This window comes from Aulostomus chinensis, chromosome 18, assembly GCF_037954235.1.
Source record: "Aulostomus chinensis isolate RoL2024-O1b breed Wild chromosome 18, RoL_Achi_v1.0, whole genome shotgun sequence".
NCBI classification, from domain to species: domain Eukaryota; kingdom Metazoa; phylum Chordata; class Actinopteri; order Syngnathiformes; family Aulostomidae; genus Aulostomus; species Aulostomus chinensis.
In genome coordinates this window covers 18,163,457-18,185,067 of record NC_141337.1, presented here as the reverse complement: position 1 = coordinate 18,185,067, position 21,611 = coordinate 18,163,457, and the positions used below count along the sequence as shown (strand labels likewise).

The following is a 21,611-nucleotide window of genomic DNA, read 5'->3' as shown; positions in this document are numbered from 1 at the left end:
AGCTCCTTTTCAGTGTAATCAGTGATAGTGTGCAACTTTTCATTCTGAGAAGCTGGAATGGAAATCATAGATAAAATAGTTTTGACAGTATTTATCTCTTGAATTATAAAAAGAAAGTGCATATTATTTGACTACCTATGTTGTATACAGAAAGCTGTATTTCCTGGTGTATTTTATATTCATATTCGGTAAATCCCAGGACAAAGTATCCTTGAGCAAGATACTGAGCCTGTACCCCGCCTCTGGCCCAGTGTCAGCTGGGATAGGCTCTGGTCCCACTGCGACCCTTAATGGATGAGCGGTATAGAAAATGGATGGATGAATATTCGGTGAATCACATATAGTAATATTTACTGCATCATATTGTATCGCAGTACATCATGAAACATTACATTATGAGGTCCGTACCTACACACAGCCCTAATGCTAGCACTTAAGGTGGAATATAACACAACTAAGAAACTAGAAATGGTCATCGACGTAACTTTAGCGTCACAACCAGCCTATTACTAGTTTCCCAAGAAAAACAGCGTTGTGTATTTGCTTGAGATTATTAGTGAGGTGTTTGGAGGTGAAGGTGCAACATGACTAAACGCATTTAGGGAACGAAAAAAGTGGCAGAAAGGACACGAACGATGGGTGAAGGCACGGAATATAGAGGAAACTGCTGCGACATAAAGTGGTTGACTGAAACAAAACCCCACTCACCTCCTCCAGCCCTTCTCAGTTGGTCATCAGTTCAACATGGAGTGAGGTGGTAGAAACCTGCAGCCCTGCTCCTCTACCCATCTGCTCGCCCTCGTCATCAGATAGTGAGCGTGAGAGGCAACTGTCACTCTTTATGATCCAACCCAGCGGTCACACACACTGAGAATATAACAAACACACTCACACCCACACTCTTCTTTAATCCATATAAATCCAAAACAGACAAATCTGTTCCATCTGTTTTCATTTAGGTTCACTCATCCGGTCACCCATTCATCTCCCCTCGTCTGTCCCATGTCACAGTACTCCCCTGCCTCTAAAAGCATCAAACACTGTTGATTTCAAAATTAATATGACCTTTGACATGGTGAGAAATACAGCACGTACACAGTATTACACGAGTAATACTGCTTTGCAGTGCCATGCGTAATTTTCTGTGATGGCAATGAGTGGAGAGGTGGTGACTTCACACGAGAAAGCTCTAAGAGTGGGTTTTTTTCATGTGTCCACTTGGAAAATGACCCCAGTGCTTACCTTTTGTAATTAACACATCATTGTAGCTTACATCGTTACAGGTATTGAATTGTTTCTCTCAGCCTTCAGGTTTGTTCCTGTTTGCATTCGTGCTACATCAGAGAAGCAGCTGGTCTCAACCTTTGCTTCGTTACTTTTTATTTCATTTGTTTGAACCATGTATGAAGTTGGCTATTTTACATCCGTTACGTTTACCTGTGTATGAAGTATATCTGATACTATCAGTATTCTACACAAATTAAGTGCATTGTATTGTCTGTTCCTGTCATTTCTGTACAATATCAATGTTCGTAATGATAAGGTTGCAATTACATTGGTGTTTGTATTTGTATCCCTTCTCTACTGGACAAATAAGGTTCCTCAGAGAAAATGATGTAATTTGAATCGAATCCGCTTTCTATTTTGACCGCTACTGTAACACTTTAAGCTAAAGATCCCTGCCATCAGGCTTAATAAGGGACGTCCTTAGCTTTTCACAGTAGCCATTTTGACCCATCCTCGCAGGGTGAACAGGTGGAATTAGTAACATCAACTACGGCCATGTTCCTTGGTAGAGTGCATAGTGGTTCCATGGAATGGCAGTGAGAAGAAACTGAATATCCTAAGAGTGCACACTTGTGTCTGTCCTGCTATCAAACGTTAACATGGCAGCTGTGCAGTGCAGTGTATAACATATTTACTTTACACTTTTGACACTTCACGAATCGTAGCCAACAGTTTCCCCCATGAGCCAACGTTTTTACGTCACCAGTCCTAGCTAAGAAAAAAAAAAAGGACATCCACCTAACATTTTTAACTTTAACTTACAACAATTACATTTCAAATCTTCACTTTCGCTGTCTAAGCTAGTGGTTGAGCCACAACAATTTTATTATTATTCTCAGATCCCAAATTTGATTTTTCTTTGCTCCATTTTTGCCCAGCTTTTAACTCTTTCATGCTTGTAGCTACAGAAGGCATTCAAATATCAAGGTGAGTCTCTACCTTTTATGACTACAAAACCATTCGGCTGATATTATTCACATTGCATTTTCTTCTGGGGATGATTTTTGTAGTTACAATTACTAGTATGCAGACGTGTTAAAGCAAGTTGTACCTTCTATTTTATTCAAGGTATTTGAGCAGTACATCTGTCAGTGGCAGTGCACATGGGGCTAAATGTATGCATTTTCAATGAAAAATAAATAATGCCAATGTGATTTTTAATACTAAGTCATTTAAAAATGTATCCCAACAGTGGTTCTATTGCAAAGGGTTGCAAATATGGACATCTTTTAATAACAAATGATTTTTGGATAATCTAGCTTTTTCCTTCATGACCAACTCATTTTAAAATTTAATTCACGCTTTCCCAAAGGAAAACGAGGGATTTTTAGCTACTGGATTATATCAAATCATCCTATGTTTTACACCGAGACTGCTCTCCTTTTTTTTTTTTTTTTTTAAAAGTAAACTTTTCATATTGTGGCATTTTTAATACGCAAATGAACAGAAGGCCCGAATCCGAGTTGGTACAATGTTTAAAAACTAAAGGGAAAAGCTTCGATAATCTGTCCTATAAAGACATTCTGAAAAAGTCAGAGGGAGGTTATACACTCTCTTCAAACTGAAAAAAAAGCAGCAAGAGGAAGCAAGTGTGTGTGTGTGTGTGTGTGTGTGTGTGTGTGACAGACATTAAGACAGAAATTGATGATAACTGAACGAACGGTGGAAGAGATTTTGGCGACAAAAGCAAAACAGGATAGGCAAAATAAAATATCAGATGAAACTGAAAGACGTATTTATAAGTGAAAAAAAGTGACAAAAATATGTTTCAGGAACAATTAGAGCATACTTGAAGCATTTTTATGTGTATTCATTATTCATATACATATTGACAGGATTTGTAATACAGCATGGTCTTGATAGTGTAACTGTCTCCTTTCAGCTTGACTTTTTTTTTTTTTTTTAAAAGAATAACAATAAAAAATGATAAAGACAACATCATGTACGACTCACTTTTAAACTTTATGGCAATGCTTCTCTTGAATGGATTTTGCATCTCCCGATCAAATTGCTGCTGTTACTGAAAGGGAATATTCCAAAGTACTCGGTTGGGCTTTGTTCCCATTTGCCTGTACAGTCAGCCGATCACAGCTCTTCGTATGACATCTTGTCCTACATTTGCATTTCCAACAATGTTTCATCATCACTTGAGTGACTGACACCCATCAGTCAAACTTCCAATGTAGAACAAAAGCAGTTGTGCACCCAGCACACAGTTCCGCAATGATGAAAACTCTTCTTTGTCCCACCCTTCGTCTTATTCCAGTCAGCATGGTCAAAGATGGCAGACGCACGGTGTTCTTAGTGTTATCTCCTCATTCAAGACTGTCCTCTTTGCACATTATCTGAACTCGAAAAATAAGATAGCTTCCATCTGATTCTTCATGAATCCTGCCTGTACCGTAAAAACCCCGGTGATGAAAAATAAGAACACTTTTCAAAAGGACCAGAATGGAATCAAATGGACCCAGATATCGGCATTTTTCAGTTTCACATATGCGCGTGCGCGCGCACACACACACACACACACACACACACACACTCACTCACTCACTCACTCATACACATCTTTTAAAAGGCAACAGATGTCCGTTCTCCAAGGCAACAAATGTCTTTGTGGCAAACTCGACCCTGACATTCCAGATATCGCTCTGGCTCCTCCCTCTCCAGGAATGAAAAACAAAACAAATATCCAATTAATGTGTTGACTGAATATAAAGTGAGATACATCCATTTCATCTAGATGAGTAAATACTGATGAGGATACAAAGTAATAATGCGGACTAGAATAATAATTGTGATCATCCTAATATCATAAGATAAGAGTACTTGCATGAGGGAACACTATGCTCTCCTTTTCTGGGTTTGACACCCTATTGGCTCCCAATATGCCTCTTCAAAGCAATCAAAAGACAGCCAGAGCAAAAGGTAAATGATAGTACAGGTGATGATAAACATTAACATGTTATGGGAATTCCATGAAAATCAAAAATGATCCTGGAGAGGAAATCTGCTTCTTTAATTCTTTATGGAAAAATGTTCCTTAGCTCCTCCATCAGGCTTGACATCGCGTTTCATTTCGCTTCCATTTTTTGTAGGTTTTTTTTTTAAAAAAAAAGTCTCGCTTTTAACGCCGTTCCTTTGTGTTGCACGTCCATTTTTTTTTTCTTTTCTGCTTTTAAGTAAAGAGCAGTAATTCTCTTGGGAAAGAAATGCTTCTTTCTGCAATGTCTTAAATGTGAATGATTCCTGTGGAGAAATTGTAGATTCCCTTTTGTTGTTGTCCTAAGATGCCAGTCCCATTCCGTCTCGTTTGGGGCTGCTTCACAACAAATCCCATTTCTCAGTCTTCTGTTGTCCAAACTTACCTAGGAAAGAAAGTACGAACAGTTTGAAATGAAATCTCTTATCACATTCGAATACAAAGCTTTCCGACAATGGTCGAATTACAGGTTCTGTTACTGTTGTAAAAGCAGCGACACAAAAGACTTCTATAAAGACAATCTGCATTGATAACATTTACAAATTGGAGTGCGCACACCAATGTGCCAGTAAAAGCAGGTGTACGCAGCCAACTGATAGTGGAGCATGACTGACAGGAATATAGCAATTAGTCTGAGGTAAAGAGCTGGATGAATTTTCTCAGCGAGAGTCGAAAATGGAATCGACAAAGAAGCAGGAAGAGTGGATGTGCTGCTGTAAGAGATCAAACTGGAGCAAGTACTGTGTGAACGGAACAGGAGCACGTGGCCTTGAGGCAGCAGAGTCCCTTTACGAAAGGGCCTGGAACAATACACAACCCCATCAGGAAATGAAACAATTTTCCCGAACGAAACACTGACACAACATTTGTCAAACTTGTTGGATGCGAGGTGGACTGAGCAGAGTACAGCTCCAAGTGCTGCTGGTTTAAATGAGCCAGCTGACTGTGTCATGGTAGAAATGTCGTGGTATTCCCAGAAAATCCTCCAAAGAAACTACCAATTATGACTTTTCTCTACAAAGGCGTGTCATCCGTGATAAACAGCAGGTGACAGTGTTTAAGTGATGCTGGTTGTCTATGCATTTATTAAGATTTCTACGTCCCGGAAAAATGGGAGGAACTATAGTTAGATATTATCTGTATAAAGGAGTTGAAATGCCGGCTGGCTAAATGCTTTGACGTCATAAGGGCATGTAGACTGAAAGATTAATGTAATATCTTTTCTTCAAAAGCTGGCTTCGAATCAAATATATTCAATCAAGAGACTCAAATGTACGACGCACACGCACTACAAAGTTTCAAGAAGAAAAATCATCTGAACCTTGAGACCTATTTATTCTCAGATTAAATAAAACAGAACAACAGCCCATTTGCAAACAAACCAAAACATGCATCCTATCTGGTTCTGAACATTATTTTGAATTAATTCAATTTTTTTTTTTTATTTTGAGCGTGCTGCGGCCGACATGAATCTAAATTAGTGCATTTGCTACGGGCCTTTAAGATGAAACAGAATGAAAACTCTGAGTATACAAACCAGAAAAATTATACTTATTGCTGACCCGTGTAATTCTTACTTTTTTTTAAGCAGCTGACACTGAAGCACTTAACACCAAGGGTGCAAAGTAAAGGGCTGCGTCGAGTCCCATGGGACACAAAGCAAATCTTGAGGGAGAAGACAATTTTGTTGGCAGTGGCAGGTGAACAGAAAAAAACTGGGACCCATTCATAGAAAGATGTAAGGAAGGGCAGAAACGAAGTTGAAAAGAAGATAAAAGCAAGCCTACAGAATATCTGTGGATTCCTGAGCGTAGGGTTTTGGAGTCCCAAAGAAGTGATGGAGGAGGGGAAAAAAATGGTGAGTATTTCTGAGTACTTGAAAGAGAAACTACTTGTACAAATGCTTGTTCTCCCTGCAGGAGAGAACAAGCATTAAATCAATGGATCTCTATTATTGTGTGGGCACGAATGGTGATGTAGTTCGAGGATTCAGGCGGAACAGGAAACACATGTTCCCTTAATGGGTGGGAGTGTGACACACATTGCTGGCAGTTATGGTCAACCAGGAGAGGTCATAAAAAAGCAGTCACCTGCAGTGCAAGGTGTCTCCCCACAACTTTCAACGTGCACAGGCCTTGTGACACTCCCATGGCAACACAGGGGTGCCGTTTTGTTTTGCAGAGCGAAGCTTCTGCACGCTGGCATACTGGAGATGAGGATCAACACAAGCTAGCTTGGCCAGTTAAGCCCACCCAGGATGGAAATGAAAACCTCCAGAGTTTGGTGGTCACTGCAACGGCATCTCGTTACAGGCTTGTGGTATTAATGACAGGGGCTGTGCCTGGTGCTGATTCCAGCCTATTACATATGAATGAAGTGTTTAGGGATTATTTTCAGTGGACATTGTACATTGATAGAGTTCTACTGCAAGATAAAACTTTGATTGATTACTAGATTTCAGAAACTGAGGCTGATGAGTCTGATATCCAGGTGTACAATGCACTACACTTTACATACACTAGCTAAAATGTTAAAAATCCAGATAAACACAGACCCTGACTTCCATATTTCATTTACTGTGTGAAGCATCTGGAGTTAAAACAAGAGACCTGACGAAAGGAGGGTTTGGGAATAGGAATGGATTTATATAAAATAAGTGATGAGCCGCATAGTTCAGATTGCCATGGCAACAAGCAAACACACTGCACAATACAAAGGTGATGGAAGATTTGTGTTTATCTGCATATTGTGCAATTGGGTGTTTATCTGAGATTTATTTTTAACACTCACAGTAATTTCACTTTACATCTGATCTCTTCCAATGGCCGTACTCCACTACTGACATTTCAAGTCATTTCATGTTCTGTATTTTGCTCTTAACTGTTATTTGCTCTTGTCTCAATGAAAGAGCAGAACACATAACCTGTTTCATGTTGAAAATGTACTTAGTGGGAAGACATATTTTCTTAACTGTGTGAGGCAAATTGTATTTTTGAATATCAAAAAAAAAAAAGGAAAAAAAAAGAATGTGAGGACATCTCTTGACTACAACTTTTTAAAACAATGGGATGACAACATCTGAACCTCCACTCATGGGATTCCTCTGCATTTATATCACGGCAAATATACTGCTGTCCTCTCTCTCTACTTGCCTCACTCTCTCACACACACACACACACACACACACACACGCGCGCGCACACAAATAACTGAGTGTAAACTTACAGCACCCAGACTCCTGTGTCTCTTCTTCCTCTCCATTTCTCTCATCCTCTCTCTGACTGCTCCAGGTAAACTGACTTGGCTGGCCGGATACTCTGGGTAAACTGAGTGAGGAGGGCAGAGAACACGGTTGAAGTTAGGGGGGGGATGAAAAAGAAATCAAGAGTAACATCTGTGTTGGTATAAGACTGGTGAGGAACTAAGCATTGGTAAAAGACTGGTGAGGATTTTCACTGAAGAACAAAAAACAAAATTTCCACCAGAAACAATATGAAAACCAACCTCTCCTTCTTTACCTTGTGCTTCGGACACCGCAGTGAGAAGTTATCTTCATTCAGAGAGCAATCTGGAAGGGCAAGAGAAAAGCACAGATAAAGTGAGAGAGGCTGTTACTTTAAAGAGTTTTGAGGTTTTTGTGGCACGCCTATTCGTGACGCATCACCTTACCTGCTTCCATGGCACACAGGTAGTGATAGCGAAGTGTACAGCCTTTACTGTAGCAGCCCAGAGTTGAGCCAACCATCTCACAGTATGAGCAGTTCTAAGACAGACAGAAAAATGAGAAATCATTCATACAGAAACCAAGACCTCAAAAAGACAACACTGAATGAGAAACAGTGTTCACTATGGCTATTGACTTAAAAACAACCACCCACCCATCTGTTTAAAAGACAATTGAAATAAAAATGCAAATACAAGTAAACCTGAACCGTCCCACAACAAACAGGTCAAAGAGACAAAGAGGACACTCACTGTTTCTCTGGCACCATCTAGTGCCTCCTGCAGGCCATACAGTCTCCCATTGACAAGGTACACTCCACTGGTCCACACTATGCATCCCTCATGGACCCAAAGCTCCTCTGGGTCTAGGGGCATCTGAGGCAGCTGGGCGAGTTGAGCCAAGGGTCCCAGGGAGTCCAGAGCTGGTGGAGGGGGCTGGAAGGGCAGGGAAGCCTTACTGTTGGATGGTACCATTCGGGGGGAATCCTCACTAGATTTGTGCCTCCGTTTAAAGCGGGGATGTGAGGTCAACTTCCTGTGTTGAGGTCGTTGCTGGGCCTCATCCGGTGGTGGCGGCTGTGGCTGTGGCTGTGGCTGTGGCTGCGGCTGCAGCTGCGGCTGCGGCTGCTGCTGCGGCTGCTGCTGCTGCTGCTGCTGCGGCGGCGGTAGCGGCGGCAGCGGTAACTGCTGCAGGTCAATCTCAAAGTCCGGCTCTCTCTTGAGCTCGGGAATAGGTCTGATATCTAGAGTCATGTCCCAGGTGAGAGTTGTGGTTTTACCAATGGTGGTGGAGTAAGAGGAGGCAGTGTTCCGGAGTGGACCAGTCATGTGCATCATCATTTCCTCTCTACTAGCAAAGGAGTCTGATCTTAAAATAGAGGGAAAGGATGCTGGGGTTGAGTCAAGGCTGACGGCATAGTCACTCTCAGTTGAAGGCCTGCTAAACTGAGCATCTTGTGTTTGTGTGTCTTGGAAAGTACACAAAGCATTTGAGCTTGTGTCTGAATTTGGTCCTGTTTTGTTTGTGGCTGTGGTGGTTTGACATTGTCTGACTTGGGGCTGGTTCTTAGGCAGCTTTGCAGCATATTCAGCTGGATAGTAAGGCCCATAGAGATCTCCAAGATGTTTGTAATTTGCCCATTTTTGACACAGACAGCAAAGCAGGCGGCCAGAGTGATTGGTTTCAGTGAGCACAGGCCCTGAAACAACATAGCCAGATGAAGGAAGTGCTTTTCCCGACTGAAGTGTGGTTTCCACCTCGTCTGTCTCCCTCTTTTCTGATTCTCTGTCTCTCCTTGATAACTGGGAGGAAAGAGCTGAGGTCAGGAGAGAATCAATTCCACTCCCGCCTGCTTTCCCTCCCACCGCACTACGCTCTCCTTTCATCTTGTCCTCCTCAGCATTTACAATGGTGCACACTGCCCCAATCTCTGGGATTTTTTTCTCAACATGTATGTGAGGAACAAACAGGCCCTTTCTATTTGGATCCAGGAATGTTCTATTTGTGCTGAGACTCCCTTTTGCCCCTAAAGATGTATCTGGGTCATCTTTGGCCACTGATTGTGGCACTGCTGCTGCTGCCGCCACTGCTCCTCTCCTTCTTATCCTTTGTCGTCCTCTTCCTTCTATTGGCCCCTCTTCATCTTTCAAACCTCTGCGTCTTCGTCGCACAGGTTTGACTTCGATCTCTGGCTGTGTATCCTCGCTCTCACCATCCAATTTCACTACCTGGGTTAAAATTGGTGGGGTTATTGAGGGGGTGCTTTTGTTGTCTGAAGGAGGGGCTGCTATGGAAGCAGTAGTGTTGCTGGTAGTCTGTACTGTCTGTGGGGGTGTCATGGCAGGTGTAGTTGGAGTGGGTGGAGCTTGAGGTGCACTCAGAGTTGTGTTCTGAACCTGGGTTTGAGACTGGGCCTGGCCCTGTGTTTGGGTTTGGTTCTGGGCCCGTTTTTGTTTATTTACACTCCCTACAGGCCTCCCCTTCTTCTTGCCGGATGGGAAATAGCCTTTAGGAACAACACTCTCTGGTGGCTTACAATCTTGTGGTGACAGACTGGACCTACCAGAAGACATGTGATGTTGTCTGTTTAACATGTGTCCTTGGGCCTGGCTGTGGTGGGGCGGGGCGCTGCCATAATAGTCACTGCCAGGATAATCATCAAATCCCATGGCAGATTCTTGAAGCTTCTGTCGAAGAAGGTTGGCAGCAGACTGCTCTCCTCTTCTTGTCTCAAGCTGCTGGTAAGTGTTGGTGAAGTGCTGAATGTCTGACAGGGCAGATGAAGATGGAGGGGGGGAACCCTGGACAGGACGAGGAAGCGGTGGAGGAGGGGGTAAAGGTCCAAGCAAAGCAAAGTCTTCCTTGTCACCTGATGCTGATGCCACAGCAGCTCCTAATCCAAAGTCAAAGTCTTGTTGTTTGAGAGCTTGGGACGGCTGATGAGTATCACATGGGTAGGCAGATAGCGGTAAAGATGCAGTCTCATCAACTCCTCTGAAGGGAATCATGTCATTTAATGAATGACTTTCATCTATGTAACTTTCATCCCCTCCAGCGACCCTAGGGAAAGGAGTCAAGTCTTGGTCCTGCGAATCATTAAACTGTGGTATTTCTTGGTGAGAGAAGCCTGGGTAATGATTTGTCCCTTCATCAGCATGGCCAGCTGATTTTTTAATATTTGGTGCTATTTTCTGCACAATTGCCTCCAGTTTCAAACCACGTCCCTTCCTGGGAGGCAAAACCTTGGTATTTCCACATGATGGAGACAGAGGTTGTGAGTAGGTATTATCTCCAGTCAGAGGGGATGACAGCCTGGGGCAAGGAATATCTGAACTAGATGAGTCATCTTCATTGGGATAGCTAGACTCAGAATGAGCCCCAGGAGAGTGATGTGAATTTGTGGCAGCCCGCTGCTGAGATGCATCCTGAAGTTGCCTTTTGGCAGGAATAGGAGAGATAAAAGAACGAACTCTTCTTCTCAATATCAGTGGATTTGTATCTCCTGGACCCCCAGATTTACTCTGACGCTGTATCTGTGGCTGACTGGAGTTCAGGTCAGCAGCAGGCTTAGTGGAACTTGACGGAGGAGGGGGGCAGGGATGCTTGGCTTCCTCCACTGTTCCCCTGGTGACATCAACTTCAACAGCATTTGGACCGTGAGTCTTTTGAGGAGGCGGAGGGGCATGTGAAGCTACAGGAGCAACAACAGGTGGAGGAGGTGCTCTGTAGTAGGCGTCTCCCTCTATCATTCTTGCAGTCTCTCTTCCAGGGTGTGCTGACTCCCACATTTTCATTTCATAGTATCCACTTTGATGATGGAGTGACGTTTTGGTTGTGTGTTGTTCACTGGGCATGTCTGTTTGGGAGATCATCCTCTGTCTCTGCTCTGGCTGACTTACCTTATGTCTTCCTGGGGAAGAACCCTGTTGAATCATCATCTCCTTAGCTGGCCTGTTCATCGCTTTTACCCAGTCAGCCATGTCATGGGGGTGATGAGGAGGCCCACGAGAGTGAGGATACATTTGAAGTTTATTTGCAGAATGAGTTTGAGGTGACAAACTGTGGTATGGATGGTGGGAGGGAAAATGGGGGTTACTGCGTGGCAAAATATTGCCTTCCCGATAACCAGGAAAACTGCTTGCACTGCCAGTTGATAAATCAACACCATGAATATAGGGCTGATGCCTTGATGGTGAAGATAAAGGATTTGTGCCCAAAGGATGAGGAGGCAAGGGCCTGTAGGGGTCAGCATTCATTACAACAGATGAATGGACAGACTTGGAGTGATATTCCACATGAGTCTCATTAGCTCCTCCACCAACATGGTCAGTTTGTAATTTTGTAGCATCTGGGCCAGCCTCTTTTGATAAGGTTTCCATTTTCAACACTTGTTTCTCCACAGTATCCTTTTTATTAAGATCATTGGCTGCCGCTGGAGATGAAAATGGCTGTTGAATAACAGAAGCTCCACTCTGACTTTTCTCCCGGTCTCTATTACTTTCCCGGTCTCGTTCTGGTGTGCCACGTCGATTTGGTGAAACATCACAGATGACGGAGCGCCGTTCTGATGGGGCTAATATGGAGCCTGATGATTTTTGAGACTCAGTCTGACCAATGCTGCTTGTTAGTGGCTCTGGTTCTTGCAAAAGTAGCTCTTGCACAGCAGAGGATGGAATGGACACATTAGATAAGGCTTTTCTTTGTGGAAGAGAATAGTCGGCTAAGTTTATATGTTTTGGCGGGGTTGGCTGAGCATCTGATGCCTGTGGTAAATGACTATGGGACACACCCAACTCTGTTTTTTCAGCATTTAGTAATACCTTAGTGTTAGTCTGGTCTGACTTCACAGCGGACTGAGGATCGGTGGCAAAATCGGGCTCATTTACATGTCTCTGGTTTGGATGTACAGGTTTTCCTGAGCTTTCCATTTGTCCAGGTGCCTCAGTCAGTCCACTTTGCATCCTCATAGTTTCTGTCATGCCATAGGGGTGTCTGGTTTGAAACTGTTGAAGATGTGCAGGGAATGCCTGTTCTGGTCTGCCATAACGTCTGTCTAAATTGTAACCCTGAAGAACCTCTTGCAAAAGGCTTGGAAACTGCTGCATTTGTGAATTATCCTCGTGACCTTTCGCTCCTGCTCCTGGCCCTCTCTTCACCAGAGCCTCTGCTACAGAACCGACATCTTTTGAATGCAGAGTGCCATAAGCAGCATGCGATTGCTGGTAGCCTAAGTATCTGGAATGTGATTCCATTACACCCACTGGGCCAGCCCTCCCTCTGTTCTTCATTGACAAATCTGAGCCATATGTTGATTCTCCATAGCCATATTTATGTGGTCCTGACTGGGGAGGGTTTTGGGGCCGTCCGAAATTTGATTTCTGGTGGGTTTGGTGGTGGGACGAATATATACTCAGGTCGATACCTTCCTCCCCATTGTGACTGCTCGACTCTTTCAAAAATTGTGACTGTTTCTCCTCTATACAGATGTCTTGGGGATGTTTGATTTTTTCAGTGTGACTTCCTTCAGACCGGGCAGACACAATCACACCAACACTACTAGCACTTTGCTGTTCCTCTGATGTGTGTTTTTCTTCTCTCTCATTATTGTGTAATCTGGAAGCAGTATGCAACTTATTTTCCTTGTCCTGACCATTTTGTGTGTTGATTTCGCCTTCCCGGTGCATTTGGCTACTGCCTTTCTCTATGTTATCAACTGCATCTTCACTTTCAGTTTTGATGGCTTCATTTTTCAGTTCTGTTGTTTTCTTATGGCCACCTCTGTGGTCATTATATGCTAAACCAGACTGTGGGACACAATTTGGCGGGGGAGGAGGAATACTAGAGGAACTTGATGATGGGGATGAGGAAACTGGAGGTGTTGAATGTGAATTTGGGCCAGTCTCTGTCAACTGGCATCCAGAAGATGGAGATGATGATGTTGAAGGAACGTGAGCTTCATTTACTTTTGATTCAGGAAAAGTCTGTTTTTTCGATGGTGAGTCAGAGGGGACTTTTTTAACATTCGATGCTTGTCCAGTATGTGGCTGAGTTTGACTCTGAGGAAGATGGTAGCTTGTTGGTTCAGATCCACTGCTTGCACCACTCATTTGCCTGACTCTCCCACGTTCCCCTTCAGAAAACTGATCCTCTCTCTCCAACTTGGTCCCGGACGAGCCCCCGGCTGACATCAAGGAGGAGTCTTCATCTGGGCCGGCATCTAAACTGGTACCATCACCAATCCCCACAGCACTCCCATCTTTTACTGTGCTACTACTTGAGGCTGCACTTGCATTTCTACTCCTTGGTTGTGATGGGGCAATGCCATGTGTTGCCAGTTGCACCTGTCCACTGTCTTTCCCCTTCCTCTGTGAGAGCACGGTGTCGGTGAGGAGCATGTGCTGAACTGTGTTCGGTAAATTGGCTACTTGGGAGCTCAAGGCATTAAGACTATTCATGCCAGAATCCTGCATCTTGTCAAGTGGAGAAGATGAATAAACAGATGAGACTTCCTCTCTGGACCCAATTCCTGTGCCTATACCAATTTTGTTGCGGCCTGTCGGAGGAACACTGTTTCCTCCAGCTGCACCCATGTTATGGGCTTTGTGACTGCCACTACTACCACAACTACTGATGCTGCTATTTGAGTTGGGTGTGGGACTCAACTGAGGCATAGTCTGCAGTAATCTGCCATGACCATGGCTGCTACGGGGATTTGACGTAGGAGGATGTGAAGGACCATGACCTGAGGGGTTTCCATATGCCTCTGAGACACCCATCAAAGGGGAAGGAGAGGAGCTACAGCTGGGAGAATGTACTGCAGAGGCAGCTGGAGAGGGGTTGGATATTGGGCTAAAGTTTTGGTTAATTTGGGTTTGCTGAGCATTGGGGTGCATTGGGGATTTGGCTATTTCTTGAGATGCTGCTTGAGGTATACTGGGATTGGAGGGTTGGAGATGTTTAGCATATACAGAGCCTGGAGATGGGCCCTGGTGCTGCATCTTGAGAGAGTTGTCATAACCCACTCCTAAATTGTGCTGCGAGTTGCGGTGCTGTAGTGTGGCCTGCTTGTGAAGTGAAAGTGTCTGTGGGGAATATCCAGGATAATTTGAAGCATGGTAACTCTGTTGAACATTATCCATTGGCCCCACATTGTTAGCAGCAGCTGAACCAGATACAGAGTTTGCACTGGAGTTGACACTGGGAGAACTGTTAACTTTGGGATCAAACCCAGCACTAGCAGCTCCATCGAGATATCTCTGTGGAGGAGGGCTGTACATTCCTGATGACCCTGTGGATGCTCCACCCTGTGGGGAGTAATGTGGGTACTGGGAGGTCATTCTGTGCCCGGAGTGTGGATAGCTCCTATGCTGCTGTCCATGGTGGACAGCTGGGAAGGTTTGTCCATGCTGGCGGTGCTGCAGCTGTGAACTTGCCACTGCCTGCATTGCAGGGTTCTGACTCATATTGTATTGATGAGAAGGAGAGAATGGCCCAGCACCTCCACCTGAACCAGCACTGGCACCATAGTCTACTGGATATGGTGACATCAGGCCAGATGATGGTGCAGAGCCAGATCCAGCATGCCTGTACTGGTGAGGTATATGTCCATCTATGTTCGGGTACCCAAAGCCTGCCCCATAGCTCAGACCCCCTCTTCTATGTCTGTCTTTCCCACCCATTGAAAAATAATAATCCATGGTGTCCTTCCGGTAAGGGTTGTTACTGTTTCCAGTGTGAATATTACCCTGTGTTGGTGGTGGCTCCACTGCTCCTCTGGTTCGAGCATTGTAAGCAAGCATGTGGCTCGCTTGGCTGGGGTGGTGGTGGCCTCTGTGCAGGCTCTGCTGTTGCATCCCTGCAAAATCATCTGTCATCCTTGGGGATATCTGGGGGTCAGCTGCTTGGGGAGGATATGGAGGTCCTCCACCGGGCCTCCCACTGAATCCAGGGGGGAGAGAGTGGGGAGCAGGACTATTTGGAAAATTTTGCATTTTTTTTCCTTTTCAAGATAAAATTACGAAAGTGGAAACGTCTATCAGTGTCTATAGCAGGGAATGCCTCTGATCAGAAACTAAAGGGCTTAGGGCAGTAACCATAAAGGCACAAAAAAAAATAAATAAATAAAAATAAAATCCTGGTAGAAAAACAAGGAAATGGTTGATGAAATCCAAAAAACTGAAGCAAGAGAATATATGGAGGATGTTAGAATCGCTTTTCGTAGAAAATGGGTGGGAGAGATTATTTTGTCAAAGAGTAAAAATGTTACTTCTTCTGCATGACGATGGTATTTTTCCACTTAAAAAAAGTTTCAATTTACAGATGGTATTAAAAACAGATATTTTTTCTTTTTGAGAAAAAAATATGAGCTATGTAGTGAAGCACGTCTCTACTGCAGAAAAATACAAAATGAAAAACATGCAGTCATTCCCATGAAGCTGAAGCAGTTTGGCAATGAGGCGATATCATGGATGACTGACACTCCACTATGTGAGGTGTTCCACCTTAAATGTCTTTACATGGAGACACTCTGATGTAACAGCTCAAGCAAACTGAGCTATTTACGGGTTATATTCAGTCGTGATCTTTAGCATTTTGTGCAAAAAGAAAAAAGAAAAAGAAAAAAAAACATCAAAAAACATGAGACAGAGTTCCGTCAGAAGAATCCTTTTGTCTGTGTAAGCCTGCCAGGACCTGACTTACACCTGTGTGAGATGAAAACGACAAAAGCAAGAATCAAAAAGTCTGAATACAGACCTACACTAAACTCCTGCAAAGGCAACCACCCCATTGATATTTTCATCAGCTGTTGGATGCAGTGAAATACTTGTTGAGATGTTCTTTGTCATTCCATTTCAAATACTATCCTCTTTTTCATTTTTTTCCTTCCTGTTGGTGTTCATTTGTACTGAAAAAGTCTTTGGTCCCTATTTATTAATAAAATTTCCTTGTTCTGTGTTCAGATTCCTCTTGATGCTCTTCTTTATCTTCCACATATAGCTTTCTTACCTTTGTCTTCTCCAAACCATCACTTAATTCTACCTAGTTCCACGGCAACAATTTCTCAAAAGGAGGGTAATCCATTATTTCCACTTCAAGTTCAGCCTGCTTTCAGTTTTTCTTCAGTATTTCCATGTGGATGGATTCATTTTCCAGCAGGTGCTGACAAGCCTTCACAACTCTGCAAACACAAAAGATAGTTAAAAAAAAAAAGTTAGCATGTCAAAATTTACAGGAAAATTTAAATATCATACCTTGTGCTCTGGTATGCCGTTATAAATATATAATTATCAAAGGATTTGGCCACATAGTCAGTAACACTTTTATAAGTTTAATACTCAATATTAATATTTTTATTTCAATATTCAGTGATAGAGATGACATAAAGGGATGCAGCAACAAACATAATCAGTGAAATAAGTTGTGAGCTTTTTTCAAGCACTAATTTCCATCCATTTTCTCCCTCTTATCCTATTAAGGGTCACGGGGGGGCTGGAGTCTATCCCAGCGGCTACAGGCGTGAGGCGGGGTTCACCCTGGACAGGTCACCAGTCCATCACAGGACCAACACATAGAGACAGACAACCATTCACACTCACAGTCACACCTACGGTCAATTTAGAGTATTCAATCAGCCTCGTCCCCTCTTGATGTCTTTGGACTGTGAGAGGAAGCTGGAGTACCAGAGAGAACCCACACAGGAACAGGGAGAACATGGAGACTCCACTCAGAAAGATCCCGTGCCCGAGCTGGGACTCAAACCTGGAACCTTCTTGCTGTGAGGCGACAGTGCTAACCACTGCACCACCGTGCAGCCGCCCTAATTTTGATCATCAAATTTTTATTTTGTTGACATGAATAATCTCATTAGTGGATCCTGCAGGGATGTGCCAATACAATACTTGATCTCAGCCTGCTTCCAGCCTAAATCCCTGGACTGAATATTGAAAATATATATAATATAATCCAATGCATCATCCCAAATTCACAGGTGAATGCTCAAGTAAACATTGAGCTGCATGCTGTAAAGAGAGAAGAGCCAAGAGTAATGCTGATTGGCAGTATGTGTCAAGTGTTGCAGAGCAAAGGAATACAGAGAAATATTTGTTTCACATTTAGCATGTTTTTTTTAGATGGCATGTGAGGCAAGATTAAGCTATCCAAATATATTATTAACCGCTTAGTTGTCTTACAGAGGAAAAAGCTGTAGCGGACTGGAATCAGCAGATACTGAAATCTGTGACATCGGACATGACAAACTGATGTAAGGCCATCTCCAATTTCTTTTAAGTAAACACAAATGCACACATATATGCAGACAGGTGACAAATTAAAGGAAAAGACAACATGAAGTGTCTTAGTGAGGTGTTGGGCCACATCAGGCCATCAGAACAGCTTGAATGTGCCTTGGCATAGATTCTACTTGAACTTGATATGGAAGGGAGGAATACCTCAACGCCAGTTTTTTTTCTAAAAGATATTTCCTCCCTCGGGTCATGGTTAGTGTTTTGACGATGACTGTGTTGAGTGCTGTCTAACACGTCTCCCATGGGGGTTTAACCGAGATCTTGTGATGGATGATTCGCATCATATAATAATTTATTAACCATTTCCAATAATTTGTAACCCTCTTCCTCTGATTTGTCAATACATGCAAGAGCCTTCTCTTCTGACTGAACTCAAACATGTTTGGCAGGGACAAAAGTTAGAAAGCTTGCGATGAAGGCAACAAAGTAACACATACAAGGTCACAAATGTTACTTCTAATATGAGCAAGGTTTGAGACCTTTTTGTTTTATAACAATGCGCTTAAATACCACTGACGTTTGTGTTTGACTTCTTTTAATGGACTTTAATTATTATGGGACATTAAAGTGATTGCGCCACTCTTATGGGGTCAGTGCCCCTAATTTGCAGTGTGACACAAGCCCATTGTCCGTCTCCAAAACACTATAAAATGGCCAATAACCCTAAAGCAACTTTGAATGACTTTTTTAAAAGTATAATCTGAACTATATCATAACAAGTCCTCTATGTTTAGGATTAGGCTGGTTAGTCTAATGTAATGCCATAGGTTAAGGGATTAGGGGTTTAACAAGGCACCAAACAAGGCTACAAAACAAATTAATTAAAATTTGTAACGTGTTTAATCAAACAGGTCTGTTTCCTAGTGTCACATTTCAGGGTGAAAGCTGGTGTACATGCCTGAGTAAAATCTCTAAAGTTAAATGTATTCTATTGATCTCCACCCGCCTATTGGCTTGTATCTTGATGACTAATTAATCACAGCAGCTCACTGAGAACCATCAGGCATCCACTATTCACACAACAGTGCAGCATTAATATAAACTGTTTCATTGCAGTCTGTCATCAAGTCCATCATCTACATTGCTAACTAAGAGCATACGCAATGTGATCAGAAGACCATATTATGTTCGTTTATGTTAGAGCCTCTGGCACACAGTGCTGTCTTTTGTACGCTAGCTTTACTAACAGTTAGCTACGTTAGCATTAGGTATACGTATTACAATTAGCTTTGCCTATTCTAGCCTCGCAAGGTTGGCGCTAGCGCTAACACCTCTGCAAATTGAGGAGCTAGCAGAGCAACAACCACTAGTTAGCACATCACCAAGCCAGCTAATATAAAATATTATTACAGACGTCTGAGAGCCTGCACAAAACGATAGCAGGCTAAAGGCACTGGGCAGCCATGTAGCTGCAAAAGAGAGGTGATTGGGTGCAGATGTTTCCCTCAGAAATTCAGTGGGGCTGTGAGTAATTGGGTTTAGCTAGAATAAATACAAGCAATAGACATTGTGTGTGTAACAGTAACTGCATCACGCTGCATGACATTTTCTAAATAGAGCTAACAGTTAGTGTTGGTCAGGGAGAGACAGTCGGTCAGAAGCAGGCTAGCTAACACTCATACCTGAGAACGTAGCAACACAAGGCCCCTCGAAGAGCTGTTTTTGACAATCCCGCTGCTGTGGCAGGAAACCCCAGACTCGAGTCGACCGCTCCGCCGCTTTCCCCTCACCCTTTTGAGTCCAGACAACCCCGACCAGCGGCGGCGAAGTCGGGGGGCCCGTCACGACACTCAGATTCCGGGCCTCTCTTCCGATTTCCCCTTTTTCCTTTTGTCCTCACCTCCAAAAATGATGAGAGCAGGGCACAATCGGGGTGCCTGTGGGTCCCGTAAGCAGTGAGGTCCATACACCCCCGCCCCCTCCCCTCGTTGTCCCTCGCCTCTCTCCCTCTATCACACACCGCTTAGGTGATTCCACCTATCTATAAGTAAAATTAAGCACACCGCCATCACATTAACCTCCACCAACACATGAAGATCTCAGTTTCCGTCACTGAATTGCATTTGCATACCTTCATCAGTAGCTAGACCTATTCCTTTCCCTCTACTGTTTTTTTTTCTTGCAACAGAAAGACCGCCTTGAAAATGCACTCATATTCCTGCACCCCCTCCCTCATCTCTCTCCATCACATCCCTCCATCTCCCCTCCCTCTCTGACGCTTTTGCTATTTCATTGATTTTTTTTTTTCCTCTTACCAATAAAAGCAAAGATTATACTAATCTTACAAATGCATTTTTTGCACGTCTGGGCTGAGCGTTTTGCACCATGCTCTTTGTTCTTATTTTACCTCCAATGAACATGATAATGAAGGCAGTAGGTTACAAAAGCATTAAGGAGAGGAGACAGGGTTGAATGGAATAGAAGTATGCCTGAAATGAATAGGTCAGTAACAGATAAAATGCCATTTGTGAGCAAAGCCTGCAATAGAGGAAGATTGCAGTCCTTTGGATAATGCTTAAGTTTATTGTGATTTCTTAAAGCTGAATTACAGACCTGTTGTATTCCCACAAAAAAGCCAGATGATATTCACCTTGTTTTATGCCTGACACAACACATTAAGAACCTCATCATGGCCACATCAACAATGGAAGAACAGTAAACAGTATCTTATTCCCATTAAATTTATTGTGTTGTCTGTGCCTGAGCTTATCTGCTCTCACACAGGGCCAATGAGTGCAGTGCGGACCCACTTACACTCTTCTGCCATCATAATGATGTGCCCTTTGCTCCCCTTCCATGGTGCTGCACTTTTAATATACTGCTGCCTGTCAAACATGCGCACGCACACACATCTGCCATACAAACTGTACAGAAAGACCCACACAATCTTGATATTCAAGCCTGCAATTCACAAAAGGCAATTAACTCACAAATGTATATGTGCACAGTCATGTATTTAACATGTCAATCACAAGAATAAAACCTATCCTAGCTCCTTAACAACAGTTCAATACATTTCATTCCCTTGCAGATACACGTCTATTTCTATCATAGTTGCCATAGCAACTGCATCACAGAGCTTTAACTGTGGATAATTTTTAGGCTACGTACCTAGAATTGCTTTTCACATGTGCAATTTCATGGAGACACTCTTGGTTGGCGGTCCAATTCTTCCAACCATGAATCACTTGCAAGCAGTTGTGTACTTGTGTTGCCACTAAGTCAAAGGGAACAAGCCGAGAGGCGAGATAAAGGGCATTGATACGCTGAACCCGTAAGTCAGCCAGCCAGGCCTATCCAATCAACAGGAGCGCCTGCTGGGATACACACAGGCTCTCTCCATCTCTGACAAGGTCACCAAATCTTCAGCAGAGAAGACTCCAACCTCACAGTTGTGAAGAAAGTAGTTCTTTTCTACCCGAACACACACACACATGCACACGCGCGCGCACGCACACACACACACACACACACACACACACACATTGAACCTGGACCTGGTGCATTTAGATCAGGATATAAAATCTTTATATCTTTTTATCTATATCTTTAAATACAACAACAATGATATAAATATCATTGTCTATATATAAAACAACAATTATATATATATACATATATATATATATAAGATCTCAACATCTATATATCTATATCTATATTTACAATAATAATGATAAAAATGAATATATTTAATTATTAAGTAAAATGTAAATACATTTACAGTATTAAAAGGAAAAGAGAAAAATGAATTATATGAATGATGAAGGTAAAAATGGGAAATAAATCCGTATTGGTCCTCTGCATAAAGATT

The 21,611-nt window shown here is 43.0% G+C and overlaps 1 protein-coding gene across 2 annotated transcripts; it reads right to left on the bottom strand.

Annotated features, from left to right (window-relative positions):
* Positions 1-1,332: 1,332 nt before the first annotated feature.
* On the bottom strand, positions 1,333-19,734 carry tcf20 (transcription factor 20). Of its 2 annotated transcripts, none has more exons than XM_086184869.1 (6): positions 19,420-19,734; positions 8,246-16,671; positions 7,940-8,033; positions 7,775-7,838; positions 7,496-7,596; positions 1,333-4,655 (listed from the first exon to the last, which is right to left on the bottom strand). In XM_086184869.1, exons 2-6 carry the CDS (start codon positions 15,482-15,484, stop codon positions 4,612-4,614), a joined length of 7,542 nt encoding a protein of 2,513 aa, XP_086040995.1. In that variant the 5' UTR covers positions 15,485-16,671; positions 19,420-19,734; the 3' UTR covers positions 1,333-4,611. The 2 variants fall into 2 exon arrangements, with proteins under 2 accessions (XP_086040995.1, XP_086040997.1); XM_086184871.1 differs by having other exon boundaries at positions 7,789-7,838.
* Between the last annotated feature and the right edge of the window lie 1,877 nt (positions 19,735-21,611).

What these genes read in the sequence shown, in the direction of transcription:
- tcf20 (XM_086184869.1), bottom strand. Translation starts at nt 15,484, where the DNA reads ATGCAAAATTTTCCAAATAGTCCTGCTCCCCACTCTCTCCCCCCTGGA. An exon ending in CACAAGGTAAAGAAGGAGAG is followed by an intron (nt 7,597 to 7,774) that starts GTTGGTTTTCAT and finishes CTCCTCACTCAG; the next exon opens with TTTACCCAGAGTATCCGGCC. An exon ending in GACACAGGAGTCTGGGTGCT is followed by an intron (nt 4,656 to 7,495) that starts GTAAGTTTACAC and finishes TTTCTTTCCTAG; the next exon opens with GTAAGTTTGGACAACAGAAG.